The sequence below is a fragment of the Dryobates pubescens genome, chromosome 1 (assembly GCF_014839835.1).
Source record: "Dryobates pubescens isolate bDryPub1 chromosome 1, bDryPub1.pri, whole genome shotgun sequence".
Taxonomy (NCBI): domain Eukaryota; kingdom Metazoa; phylum Chordata; class Aves; order Piciformes; family Picidae; genus Dryobates; species Dryobates pubescens.
Genome location: NC_071612.1, coordinates 26,939,138 through 26,953,520, shown reverse-complemented (window position 1 = coordinate 26,953,520; position 14,383 = coordinate 26,939,138). Strand labels below are relative to the sequence as shown.

Here is a 14,383-nt window from a genome sequence, read left to right as displayed (position 1 = left end):
CTCCTCCAACTTTCCCACCATGTCCAGGGACACCTCTCAGCTACACTCAGCTGCTCAAGGCCACATCCAGCCTGGCCTGAAACACCCCCATGGAGGAGGCAACGTCCCTGGGCAGCCTGTGCCAGTCTCACCACCCTCCTACTGAGGAACTTCCTCAGCTCCACTCTAACCCTGCCCTGCCTCAGCTTCAAACCATTCCCCCCTGGCCTGTCTGCAGACACCCTGAGGAGAAGTCCCTCTGTAGCCTTCCTGCAGGATCCCTTCAGGTCCTGGCAGGCAGCTCTGAGGTCCCCCCCAGAGTCTTTTCCTCTCCAGGCTGCACAGCCCCAGCTCCCTCAGCCTGTGCTCACAGCAGAGCTGCTCCAGCCCTTGGAGCATCTTTGTGGCCTCCTCTGGCCTCACTCCAGCAGCTCTGTGTCTTCCTTCTGCTGGGGACACAAAAACTGGAGGCAGGATTAGTCTCAGCAGAGATTACAGGTACAGAATCCTCTCTGCAACTTCCCCAGCTGCTCACTGTCAGGCACACAGTAATGCAACAGCAGTCAGCTACTTTTCCACCTACTGTGTGGCTATGCTCAGCTGTGAAGAGCTGGGACTAGCAAAAAGTGGTGTCCAAGACTGCATTGGGAAGCCTGGAACCCCAGAATTTCACAGAATGGAATGAAAAAAACCCAGAAGCTTAAAACTGAGGTTTTTGGAAGTCAATTTTCACAGCTCTGAGCTTGTCCTGCTTCAAGTGCTGTGCAGGGTGCTGGTTCTGGTGCACACCTCATGCACCTTTTCTTGAGCAGAGCCATTTGGGATGGTTTTTAGATCCTCTCAGGCCCATTACTTTCAGGTATTCACACTCCCCAATAGAAACAGGCCTGGGGTTTTGCCCCCCCAAACCAGGCTTTGAGCAGGGATCAGTTAACCTCTCTGAGACTTTCAGATGGAAAGTGAATGAAGTATTCCTAGTTTGTGCTTCTGGTTTGCTTGCTGCTTGGGTTGTTTTTTTTTCCCCCTCATCTCTCCCCCATCTCCTTTCCCCATCCTGTTTTACTCCTAGTTGAGAGGTTGCTAACCAGTTCAACTGTGTTGAGCTTTCCTCCTCCTGTTTCTGCAGAAGAGTCTCCCAATGTCCTTCTCTCATCCTTTCTTGTCACTGGAATTTGAGCTGATTTCCAGGTGCCTCTCTCCCCTCTGCCCTCAAAGCAGATCAGAATAAAGAGCAGCCTGCTTGATGACCTCAACTGCAATGCAAAGACACTATGGGATAGCCTGAAAGAGGATGTGTCTGTCCTGGGCCAGAGATACCACCCTGCCTGGAAGACCAGGCAGTAAAGTACCCTAGCAGCCAGTCCAAGTTTCCCTTTTCCCAGTTTTAAACCCAGGGATGCCATGGAATGCCTCTGCTCAGGTGCTCACCACGGAGCTGTGTTAAATCACACAGCTAGGTTCAAATCCATTCCTGCTTCACCCTGGGCTTTCTTTTGTGTGTGTGTGGACCAGCTCCACGCACCCAGTAAAGTCACACATGCAAGAAGCAAGCTGCCAGGGTCCAGCGCAGCAGGAGTCGCCTCCAGAGGAGAGGCAGCGATGCGCACCCTTCGCACAGAGCAGGCTAGACTCGCTGCCGCTCAGCAGGGGGAGGATTGAAACGGAACCCTGTCAAAGACAGGGGGAAAAAGCCTTCCGTTGGCAGGGGCTGGCAGCAGCCCCCCCGGGCACTCACCTCAGACCACCGCTGGGCTCCTCATCGGAGGAGGAGGAGCTGCTGGTGCAGATGTTGCCGAAGGAGTGGCTGGGCTTCAGCTTGCTCTCCTCGCAGGCTGACACCGGCTCCCTTTTCTTCCTCCTGCCAAAGAGCTTCTTGAAAGGCTGGAACTTGCCAGCTTTTTTCTTGTCTGCAGAGGAGAAGACAAAAAGAGGCAGAGGGCTGAGGGACGCAGCTCGGCAGCAGGTTCAAAGGAGGAATGAGGTCAAAGAGCAAGTCAGCAGCCCGCAGCAGCCTGGCGCTTGCCATGTAAATGCAGGGCTGAGGCTGGCTGTTGACGCATCCTGTTGACAAGGCGAAGGTAGGAGCCTTCAGACATCTGCTCTGGGGCTTAAAGGGCTGCTTGGAGGTGTCGGTGCAGCCAGACACTTTCGAGGGGCAACGCTGCAGAGCCAGAGCAGGATGCCGAGGCTCATTTTCCAAGGCTTTGCACCTCCTCACCGAGAGAGGAGCGCTGCTTTGGTCTCTCCCCTTTGGCAGGTGGAATTAGGAGCAGCAGCTGGCAATAGCCAGCTGTACTTTACTGACATAGCCTCATAACTGGACAAGCCAATTTGGGATGGGGCAGGATAAAGTTCTGTTGGTCTGCTCCAGGGTCACTTCCATAAGCATCCAGCTTTAGATCAGCAAAGTCAGGAAGCTTTCCTGCCTTTTTGTGGTTTACTCCTCAAGTAACTGGGGGCAGGATTTGACCAAGCTTTTCTTCCTTGAGGTGCTTACATTGTCAAAGCTCCACCCTAAAAGAAAGCAAAGCAGCAGCACAGCAAAAAGACAAAGCAGACACAAAAGACAGGAACACAAAGTAACTTTGTATTGCCTACCAAGGACTGAGGAAAATGAGAGCAGCTTCCAACTACTTTCCCCACACCTATCAACAAGGGCTTCTTGTTAACCACTGCCCAGAAGGGGTTCGTTGCTTGGGGCTGGGATGCACCAAAGAACTTCTAACACATCCTAACTGTCCAAGAGCTCCATTTCTTTATGCCTCTACTTAATTTTGCATTAAATCTCCTGAAAACCAGCCAGTGGAGCTTTTAAAGACCTTTAGCCTCCTGTCATAATCCAGTTTGAGCAGCATTGTGCTGTACTGCTGACAAACGTTTCCATAAGCTATTTAAAGCCTTACCTGTGCTTTCCTCCCAGGCTGTGTGCACAGGGAGGAGCACCCTGTGCTTTTCCCCATGAGCTGTTGCTCAGCAGAAAGCAGCAGTTCAACTGCAAAACACACACAGAGGTCCTCCTGGGAACATTTGACCAGGAAATGTGGAAAATCTTCCCTGGTACACCAGCAGCCTTCAATGCAAGCTGGAGCAATGGAGGTGCCACAGGAACAGAGGGGAAAACTTTTCCCTGTGAGGGTGGCAGAGCCCTGGAGCAGGCTGCCCAGAGAGGCTGTGGAGTCTCCTGCTCTGGAGCCTTTCCAAACGCACCTGGATGTGTTCTGGGTGACCTGCCCTGAGTGATGCTGCTCTGGCAGGGGGGGTTGGACTGGGTGATCTCTGGAGGTCCCTTCCAAGCCCTAATGTTCAGTGATACCACATCAGGTTTTACACTCTCCTACAGCTGGTATGGCAAAGCCACAGCTGGTAGCAGCCCTTGGTAGTCCCTGGAGACACACCAGCAGGGTCTCTGTAGAGAGAAAACCTGCATGAGCACACTGCCAGCAGCCTGCTGCCAGGGACAAGGGGCTTCCAAACTAGCATCAATGCAGCAAGCCCCAGCTGAACACAGGTGGGATCAAAGTCAGGCAAAGAACAAGAAAGCCACTTTGCCTGTGCCTTCCTGTACCAGATAAGGGATGAGGTAGGAACTCTAGACTGAAATGATAAAGTCAAGGACAAACCAGACAGCAACTCTGCACTCGCTGTACAGATGCCCATGGAGCTTACACAGGTAGCATTCTTCTCCTTGGGTGGTTGAAATACACAACATTTATCCATCCCAGAAGCAGCACAAAGACAAAAACCTGAATGATGAACCTCAATTTCAGGTTGGGCATGAGGATTTTTCAATCCAGGGCGACTGATCCACCACAAGCAGATAGGAAGAGCAACCCCTGAAGCAGCAATTTTACCAGCACAGAAAAAACCCCAAGGGCTATGGAGTTTTACTCTCCCTGCGCCCTAGGTCTGCTGACCATCAGCTGACCCACTCACACCTCCAGCCAGACCAATTGTTGGCTGCTCAGTTCTCACTTTGGAGAAGTGTATTCCTGTAAGGAGCCCCCAACAGGCAGGCAGGCATGGAGGCTGAGCCACAGCAGTCCCAATCCTTCACATACTCCCCAAACTCCTCACTCGACTGGCAGAGCACACAGGAGAGGAAGCATCCACCCAAACCTCCTCACTCCACTGGCAGAGCACACAGGAGAGGAAGCATCCATCCAAACCTCCTCACTCCAATGGCAGAGCACACAGGAGAGGAAGCATCCATCCAAACCTCCTCACTCCAACGGTAGAGCACACAGGAGAGGAAGCATCCATCCAAAGCTTCTCACTCCAATGGCAGAGCACACAGGAGAGGAAGCATCCATCCAAACATCCTCACTCCAATGGCAGAGCACACAGGAGAGGAAGCATCCATCCAAACCTCCTCACTCCAATGGTAGAGCACACAGGAGAGGAAGCATCCATCCAAACCTCCTCACTCCAATGGTAGAGCACACAGGAGAGGAAGCATCCATCCAAACCTCCTCACTCCAATGGCAGAGCACACAGGAGAGGAAGCATCCATCCAAACCTCCTCACTCCAATGGCAGAGCACACAGGAGAGGAAGCATCCACCCAAACCTCCTCACTCCACTGGCAGAGCACACAGGAGAGGAAGCATCCATCCAAACCTCCTCACTCCAATGGTAGAGCACACAGGAGAGGAAGCATCCATCCAAACCTCCTCACTCCAATGGTAGAGCACACAGGAGAGGAAGCATCCATCCAAACCTCCTCACTCCAGTGGCACAGCACACAGGAGAGGAAGCATCCATCCAAAGCTTCTCACTCCAATGGTAGAGCACACAGGAGAGGAAGCATCCATCCAAACCTCCTCACTCCAATGGCAGAGCACACAGGAGAGGAAGCATCCATCCAAACCTCCTCACTCCAATGGCAGAGCACACAGGAGAGGAAGCATCCATCCAAACCTCCTCACTCCAATGGTAGAGCACACAGGAGAGGAAGCATCCATCCAAACCTCCTCACTCCAGTGGCACAGCACACAGGAGAGGAAGCATCCATCCAAAGCTCCTCATTCCAATGGTAGAGCACACAGGAGAGAACATATCTATACCAGCCAGCCCACAGTGCTTTAAAAAGCATTGTGTCATTCACCCACACTGCCCTTGTGCCCTCCTCTCTGGGAGGTCTTCAGCTGTAACTGTGAATTACCTCATCAGCTCTCAGCCCACAGCACCAACTCACCACCTGTGAGTCTGGGTGCTGAGTGAATGAGACAGGCCAGCACAGCTTTTGTTCCACTGAGATGGGTGGAAGCCACCATGGCTATCTTCAGCCAAGACCTGCTTCTCTTCAGGTGATTCAGCATGCCCTTCAGCTGCTGTCCCCCTCCACAGCCCATCACCACAGGTGTCACAGTTCTGAAGGGAAACTCTTCAAATGAGGCTTCATGACTCCCAGCACAATCCATGAGCACCCTTCCTCCCTGCACAGGCTGCACTCCCTGCTCCCCATCCTGGGCAGCAAGTTCTGCATCGACAGCAATGTGCCCTGGAGGCTAAGAGGGCCAATGGGGTCCTGGGGGACATTCAGAGGACTGTGTCCAGCAGAGCCAGGGAGGTTCTCCTCCCCCTCTGCTCTGCCCTGCTGAGACCTCACCTGGAATATTGCATCCAGTTCTGGGCTCCCCAGTTCAGAAGGGACAGGGATCTGCTGGAGAGAGTCCAAGAAGGGCTCCAAGGCTGCTGAAGGGACTGCAGCAGTGCCTGGGGAGGAGAGGCTGAGAGCCCTGGGGCTGTGCAGTCTGGAGAGGAGAAGGCTGAGAGGGATCTGATCAATGTCTATCAATAGCTGAGGGCTGGGGGTCAGGAGGGAAGGGACAGGCTCTGCTCAGCTGCACCCTGGGATAATAGGACAAGGGGCAAGGGATGGATACTCCAGCACAGGAAGTTCTACCTCAACATGAGGAGGAACTTCTTCCCTGTGAGGGTCCCAGAGCCCTGGAGCAGGCTGCCCAGAGAGGTTGTGGAGTCTCCTTCTCTGGAGCCTTTCCAGCCCCATCTGGATGTGCTCCTGTGTGCCCTGTGCTGGATTCTATGGTCCTGCTCTGGCAGGGATGATTGGACTGGATGATCCCTTTGGGTCCTTTCCAGCCCCTAACATCCTGTGATCTGCCAGGACAGGCAGGAGCAGCAGCCAGTGCCCCAGGTTTGTGAGGAGGCACTGTCTGACCACTAAGGCACAGTCTGTTTGTGTAGACTTGTCACAGGTTCTTATGGAGGAAGATGTGGGATGGCATCACCCACGAGGTAAAATGCTTCCTGTAACAGCTCAGCAGCAATGAACCCAGACATCAGCAATGCAGCAGAGTGCCCTGCACAAAATCCTTCTGAGCCTCCAGTGCTGGAGCTCAGACTTCACTTACCCTTCCTAGATGCTGACAGAAAACAAAGGGCTAGGAAAGGCTGAAGGTTGGGGCATGCAAAGCTGCTGACAAGGACAGCTGCTGAGACATCCAGCAAACAAGGCTGCTTACACAGACAGCTTGCTTCCCTCCTCAGCCACCTGGATGGGAATCCTACAGACCAGCCCCAGGAGAATAGGGCAGATCAGCAAGTGAGCCTCCTCTCCTGCCTGTTTGGCAGGTCCCTCTTGTTCACATCACTGCAACCAGCTACCAGCAAATCAGTTCTGAACCACAGAAACTGATACACCAGGCTGGCTACAGCAGCTGGAGTAAGACAGCACATATGGGAAGCACTCCCAGCTCAGCTCATTCCAGGAGAGCAGCAGAGCAGATTATTCTGATCTTTAACCTGCCAGATCAGTTGTCAGCTGCACACAGCCATGCAGTGCCTAGCAGAGCTCAAGTGAGAGCAGTAAGCACCACTGAGGCAGCATGTAGTGCCTCCACTCCCAGGGACAAGAGGGGAGACCAACAGGAGCAGCTGCTCCTCTTGCACTCACTCTAGGGTGCTGGCCAGGGAAGAGGAAGGGCACTGCCATGGGCTACACTGCCAGGAAGCCAGGCAGAACCTTTGCACTCCTGCTGACAAAGCCTCAGCAAGGCACCAGCTGACAAATCCCCACAAGACAGTTTGCAGTCAAACTGCCCAAATGCCACCCAAATCCCCTGGGATTCCTAGGGTGGGACTGCCTTTCAAAAACTGCACAGGGCCCCCAGGACTAGCACAGTCAGGTGCAGGTTTAACCAGCACCCTCAGAGAGAAGGGATGGAAATTACTAGAGAGCAAGCAATGTGTCCCAGGCACAAGGCAGGGCTGAGGCTAGGCCACTGGATGGGCAGAGGAGACATCAACACCACTGGAAGCACCTGAAAAATCCTTGGCAGGCAAAGCAGGAGAAACAGAAAGTCTCACACAAACTCAGAAGAGACACCTAAAGCTACAGCAAGGTGTTGGTTGCTAGCAGCTTTCCATCCTTGCTGTGGTGCTGGGGGCTCTTCAGCTGGGAGCAGAGGAGCCTGAGGGCTGCCCTTATTGCTGGGGATCAAGATGTGCAGGGCTGGAGCCAGGCTCTGCTCAGGGATGGCCAAGCACAGCACAAGGGGCACTGGGGGCAAGCTGGAGCAGAGGAGGTGGCAGGGGAACAGAAGGGAAAGTTTGTCCCTGTGAGGGTGGCAGAGCCTGGAGCAGGCTGCCCAGAGAGGTTGTGGAGTCTCCTGCTCTGGAGACTTTCCAACCCTACCTGGATGTGTTCTCTGTGCCCTGGGTGATCTGTGCCCCCCTGGGCAGGGGGGTTGGACTGCATGCCCTCTGGAGGTCCTTTCCAACCCCCACCAGCCTGTGATAAGCACTGCCCCATTGGGCCCTGGGCTGGCCATGCATCTGCAAAAACATCTTTGCTTTTCAGGTGCCCACTGCAAAAGCTGCCCTGCCTCTGCCTTGCCCACCCTGCTCTCACAGGGCACAGAGCTTCCCTGTGCACACCAGCACTGGACTCCAGCTTCCCTACCCACCCCCTGGCTCAGTACATCCATTTCTGTGGGCACTCAGAGCTGCTCCCTAGTGCTGATACATCTGCATTCAGAGCTGGGCGCAGCATTCCCTGGAGAGGTGTCTCCACTCCTCCAGGAAAGAGAAACAAATAGTCTGGGAGCAAGGGAGAGGAGGAGGAGAGCCTCTGTTCTGCTTCACCACGATCCCATGTTTTAAACCAGAAATGAGCTCCAGGACCTATTGCAGTTCTCCAGATTCCATAGGGAAAGTTGCTTTGGGGACATTTTCTGCCTTCATGACCTGTCCTCACCCCTTGCCTTCTATAGAGGGATAAAAAGCAAGATGGGGGTTGGTAGGTGGATACAGCCCAGATATAGAAAGCAGGCAGACACCCAAGAGCCTGAGGAAACATTTAGGATAACCCCCAAGGGAATAAAGATCAATGTAAAAAGATTGGCACTCAAATCCAATAACCTAACTTCCCAGCAAGGGCTTCAGCTAAGTGAGACTGAGTGATAGCACAGCACACCTGTGCAGGGGACAGTGTGCCACAGTCCCATGCTGGCAGAGATAAGATGAGATAATATGGCCAGAGGTGAAATCAATACCTGGGAAACATTGCAGGGAAACAAGATTGAGAGAGATCAAAGGAAACAAATTGGCACAGCCACAAGAGCCTGGTGAGGCACCGTGGCACAGCAGAGGGGAAACAGCCTGGCAGTGCTTGCCTGCTCTTCCAACACTATCAGGTGACCTTATGAGAGATCCTATTGCTTGCAAACCTTGCCCCACTGAGAAGATGAGGCCCTCTTGGATTACCTGATCCAAACCTCCTGCTGCCTCGGGTAGCCATAACACAGCAGGGACCCATCTCGCCCTGCAGAAACCTCCCTTCTGCCTTGCCACCTGCAGGAGCAAAGAGCACTTCCCTGAAGTCCATTTGGGGCTTTGGCTTCCTCCCCAGGACTCTGCCTTCCCCAGAACTTCCATGGAGCTGAGGCAGTCAGCTGCTGGGAAACGTGGGTGAATCAGCAGAACAGCCTATTAATGTTCAAACCCATATCATGCAGCTTATCAGCCAGAGCAGGGGAAGAGCCATTTCAACACTTCTCTTGACACCAGGAAGCAGTAAGGGAAGGAAAACTTTATTTAACTCACTTGGAGGCACAGAGACTTTACCTCTGCTGCGTGAGGATTGGCACAGGGGTCTTTGGCAGCAAGGAAGGCAGCAAAATAGGAACAAAGAGCAGTTTTTAAGTGTTTGGATGGCAGTAGGCAGAACCACCAGAGCCAAGGGAGGTTGTGGATGCCCCCTCCCCGGAGATGTTCAAGGCCAGGTTGGATGAGGTCTTGAGCACCTTGGTCTAGTGGAAGAGGTCCCTGCCTGTGGCAGGAGAGGTTGGAACTAGAAGATCATCAAAGTCCCTTCCAATCTAACCCATCCTATGAATCAGTAGCCAGGAAGGCAGAACCCTGGAGCAGCAGAAGGAAGAGAAGCAGGGTCAGGAGTGGTGCAGCCAGGAGGCTCCCCTTTGTGCTGGGCATGACATTTATGGGATAGAGCTGTGAGCCACCTTGGGGCAGCTCCCCTGGCTGACCCAGAGCTGCTGCTGCCTGCAGACCACGGCTGGCCTGGGACTCTGACACCTGGGACACACAGACTGAGCACAGTGACAGCAGCTAGCAGAGCTCATACACATAAAGACATTTGCAAAGGGGCTAAGGAGATGAGACAAATGTTCCTGAGGAGCTGGGCTGCACTGCAGAGCATATGGGATAAGATAAAAGCTGCTTTTAATAGCTCTGGGCTCGGTGATGCGTGCAGGACGTTTAGAGAGAGACTGCAATAGCTTCTGATTCACCACCAAAACATTCATCTATTATGTAGCAGCAGGCAGAACCTTTTATTTTACTAGGACAAGACTTATTAACTCAAGTTATTAATGGTGGAAGAAGCTTTTGGTGTGCTGGGGTTTATCTGAGGCTTCCAGATCTGCACTAAACACCTGAAGTCAGTGCAGCAGAGGGATGTTGGCTCGGTTATTTCCTTCCCAGAGACAAAACCTGCCAACATGGGATTCCCTCAGCAGAATCATTTCCTCCATGAGACAATTCCTGCATGACAGCATGTGAAAACTGAGCTGCTAGCTAACCACTGCAAGGGACTTGCCTGAGGTCCCACTGCAGAGTGGCCCAAAGCCCATAGAACTGGACCAGACTGGAGCTGCCCCGCTGCTGGTGCAAGGCTGGACAAGCTGCTGACAGACTGGCAGCCTACACTCAGATCACTGAGACCAAGATCTTCCATGAGATTATGTCACAACAACTGCTTTTTCTGTCCCTCTAGCCCCTAGAACAAGTCCTGTATTGCACCTAGCCATGCTTTTGGGTCATACCACTTCCCGTGTTTTCACCCATGAGAGAAGGAGCATTTAACCCTCCCAGGAATCACTGCCTCAGCAGAGAAAACGGCAATGCCCATGAAACTCCCAGACCAAAGCTCTTCAGTGGCAAGGCAGAAGTGCTACCAGCATGCTGCTGCCATCAGCGGATCTGACAAAGCTGACAAGAATCCTGAACTCAAAGGAGAGTCAGAGCCATGGCTGGCTGCAGGACTAGGGGTAACACAAATGAGAGGCAGTGCTGAGGTGTGATGCACAAACTCATTTGCTTAGGGCATTCTGCTGAGACATTCTTCTGACTGGGCCCTGATCAGCTAGAAATGGGTGAGAAGAGAGACCTGGGCACACCACCAGAGCACAGGATAAGTGCAAGGCAGCACCGTGGTGCAGCTAGCAAAAAACCAACCCCCAAACCCCAGCAGTAAATGTCACTGTAAGGAGAGGAAAGCCTGGAACTGCTCAGGGTGGAGAGCCAGCTGCCCATTAGGTGATCACCAATCACTAGGTGCCAATCAATCAAGGCTGAGAGCAAGAAGGTGCAGCCAATAGATGTTTGGATCAGTCCCCCCCTCCTTTTACAAAGGAAAGAACAGACTGCCGAGGCCCTGGGACACAGAGCAAAGTCCTTCTTGAATGTCCCACAAGGTCACCCTGGCTTGATAAAATGTTTTGCCCTGGTGCAAAACCAGGGGCAGGATTTCTGCCTTTGCAGCCTAGCACAAACTGCAGCCAGCAGAGCATCCTGTGACACACAGCAGCTGCAGGCACGGGAACCAGCCATGGATGGAGCACTTTCAAAGCAGTGTCACTGCTCAGAGCAAGCACCACCAAGCCAGGAAGGAAAACAGCAGGTGGAAATGGGGTCTTTGGATTCACTGTGGCTGCTGGCAGATTCAAGTGATTCCTTCCTTCATTTTTGCAGTTTTGGTTTGCTGCACTTCTGTGGCAAACATAAATGTCTATCAATAGCTGAGGGCTGGGGGTCAGGAGGGAAGGGACAGGCTCTGCTCAGCTGCACCCTGGGGTGGGACAAGGGGCAATGGATAGAAACTGCAGCACAGGAGGTTCCACCTCAACAGGAGGAGGAACTTCTTCCCTGTGAGGGTCCCAGAGCCCTGGAGCAGGCTGCCCAGAGAGGTTGTGGAGCCTCCTTCTCTGGAGCCTTTCCAGCCCCATCTGGCTGTGTTCCTGTGTGACCTGTGCTGGGTTCTCTGGTCCTGCTCTGGCGGGGGGGTGGACTGGATGATCTCCTGAGGTCCTTTCCAACCCCTAGCATCCTGTGAGCCTGTGAACTCAGAGGAAGTGATAGAAATGCTTTAAGTATGTCAGACACAATGAGGAGAGTCAGATCTTCATTTGGGGAACTAACTTACTGCCCAGTCACAATGGATGTCTGACTGTTGGGGCTTTTGTTGGAAACTACCAACATTCTTGTGGAGCTAGAGCAGCTCCATGGATCACAAGGAAATCTACCAAGAATGGTCTGTGCAGTAAAAATACATTGGAAAGGTCAGACAGAGTTCTACACATAAAGCTGGCCAGGAGGACCCAGCCCCATCACTTTGTCATAGAGTCACAGAATCCTAGAATGGCTCAGGTTGGGAGGGGCCTCAGAGATCATCTATGGAGATCTTATTGTGGCCTTCCAGTATCCAAAGGGGGCTATGAGAAAACTGGGGAGGGACTTGTTAGTGATAGGACCAAGGGTGAATGGAACAAAACTAGAAGTAGATAGAGTCAGATTGGATGTGAGGAAGAAGTTCTTCCCCAGGAGGGTGGTGAGAGACTGGCACAGGTTGCCCAGGGAGGTGGTGGCAGCCTCATGCCTGGAGGTTTTTGCAGCCAGGCTGGATGTGTCTGTGAGCAACCTGCTGTGGTGTGAGGTGTCCCTGCCCATGGCAGGTGGGGTGGGACTAGGTGATCCTTGAGGTCCCTTCCGACCCTGACAGTTCTATGATTCTACTCCAACCTCCCTGCCAGAGCTGCCTTGCTGGGCTCTGCAGCAGAGCTGGTGAGTGGTGAGGACCTGATCTCCCTGGGAATGGCTTTGTCTCTCTGCCCTGCCCTCCTGCACCATGCCATCAGACTGGTCAGGTCTGTTTGTACCTGTTCTTCAGGACTCCCCATGCACCCTCTGCAGATTCAGCCTCTTATTAACCTCCAGCACCTGAGCAGAGAGCTTCAGTTGGGGCCAACAGAGCAGCTGGTCACCCCTGCTCCAGGCTGTCTGTGTTGCACAAGGGGAGCAGTGCTGTGCTCTGGAGGCTGCAGAGGCCACGTCACCGAGGCAAGCAGCATTCCCCAGCCAGAATTACAGGCAGCCTGCCGTGGGAGAAGAAGAAGAACATAAAGAGATTGCATCTTTGGAGTAATGAGACAAGATTCTAATCTCAATTAGTTAATAAGAACCAGTAAAGTAGAGGACAGAAGTCTCTCAGATATGCTGGATTGAGACCTGTAATTAGTTCCTGAAGTATTTCCCTGAAAGCATCACTTTGCATGGGCAGCAAAGCAAAAGGTACTGATTAATTGCAGCTCATTAAGTGGAAGTTGTTTAGTGATTAGGGAAAACGAATGCAGGCAGGGCAAGGTTGGTGCAGACAGGAATTCCACCCAGCTGAGTGCCACCCTTCCCACAGCAGCCAGCAGAGGAGTAGCAATGCAGTGCTGACCCAGGGGGACAGGCAGGCAGACCACACATTCCAGCTGCTCTGAAAGAAATCTTCTGCTGGGCTATCAGTGCCCAGCTCCACACACAAGCTGGCCACCTTCCTGGCCCATCTATATAGGAGTGTGGCCAGCAGAGCCAGGCAGGTCCTGCCCTGGTGAGACCTCAGCTGGAGTATTGCATCGAGCTCTGGGCTCCCCAGTTCAAGAGGGACAGGGATCTGCTGGAGAGAGTCCAAGGGAGGGCTACCAGGATGATTAAGGAATTGGAGCACTTGCCCTGTGAGAAGAGACTGAGAGCCCTGGGGCTGTTCAGTCTGGAGAGGAGAAGACTGAGAGGGTTCTGATCAATGTCTATCAATATCTGAGGGCTGGGGGTCAGGAGGGAGGGGACAGGCTCTGCTCAGCTGCACCCTGGGATAGGACAAGGGGCAATGGATATAAACTCCAGCACAGGAGGTTCCACCTCAACATGAGGAGGAACTTCTTCCCTGTGAGGGTCCCAGAGCCCTGGAGCAGGCTGCCCAGAGAGGTTGTGGAGTCTCCTTCTCTGGAGCCTTTCCAGCCCCATCTGGATGTGTTCCGGTGCTGGATTCTGTGGTGCTGCTCTGGCAGGGGGCTTGGACTCCATGATCTCTTTGGGTCTCTTCCAACCCCTACCATCCTGTGAGCCTGTGATATAAAGCATTGCTGTCCTCTCTAGAGTAACTCTGCATACACACAGCACCTGTGCTCGTGCTGGCACTCTAGAGAGTTCAGCTCTGGTACTCCTTGTGCAGATGTAAGGGAAGTCAGACTTACCTACACTGCATGCACAAACAAATATCCCAAGCAAGGTATTGCCAGCAAGGATTTAATAGCATAAGAGATTCCAAATTTGCTCTTTGGCCATTTTGGGAGAGGAAGTTTGCTGTGGATGAGAAGGATAGAAAAGGGACTGAAAACAGAGGGGAAATAAAGTTCTGAGATGTGCTGGATGAAGGCATGGAAAAATTACCCTCACTCCCCTCAGCTAGAAGGTTGGCAAACTGCTTGTTTTCTCTCCCTTTCTACATGGAACAGGAGTGCCTTCAGAGAAATCAAATCCATTCCAGCCAGTCTGGCTTTCTTCTGTTGGAGGCAGCAGCCATGGACAGAGCAGCCACGGAGCAGCAAAGGTTCACACAACATTGCTCAGGCTCTTCCCCCCCAGCTGGCTGCCAGGGATCCCCAGGACTTTACAGCAGAGCTAAGCAGTGGTCAGCCACAAGCCCCAGTGACAGGTAAGGCAGTGGTGAACCATTTTGTTCTGTGGTCATTGTCCAGCAAATGGTTTTCTGCAAAAGCAGGCACCAAAGCCTGGGAAAATCTGGGTCTGGAATTTGCAGCTGAGTTATGACTTGTAACTGCTAACAGCTACCCCAAGTGTAAAAGCCACATGAAAATAAA

At 52.9% G+C, this 14,383-nt stretch overlaps 1 protein-coding gene across 3 annotated transcripts in view; it reads right to left on the bottom strand.

Annotated features, from left to right (window-relative positions):
- CRACD (capping protein inhibiting regulator of actin dynamics) overlaps positions 1-14,383 on the bottom strand; it is a 112,891-nt gene that overhangs the window by 33,800 nt on the left and 64,708 nt on the right. For all 3 annotated transcript variants that reach the window (XM_054163155.1, XM_054163138.1, XM_054163144.1), the window contains exon 4: positions 1,715-1,886. In XM_054163155.1, the coding sequence (XP_054019130.1) occupies positions 1,715-1,886 (172 nt within the window). The remainder of the gene's footprint in view (positions 1-1,714; positions 1,887-14,383) is intronic.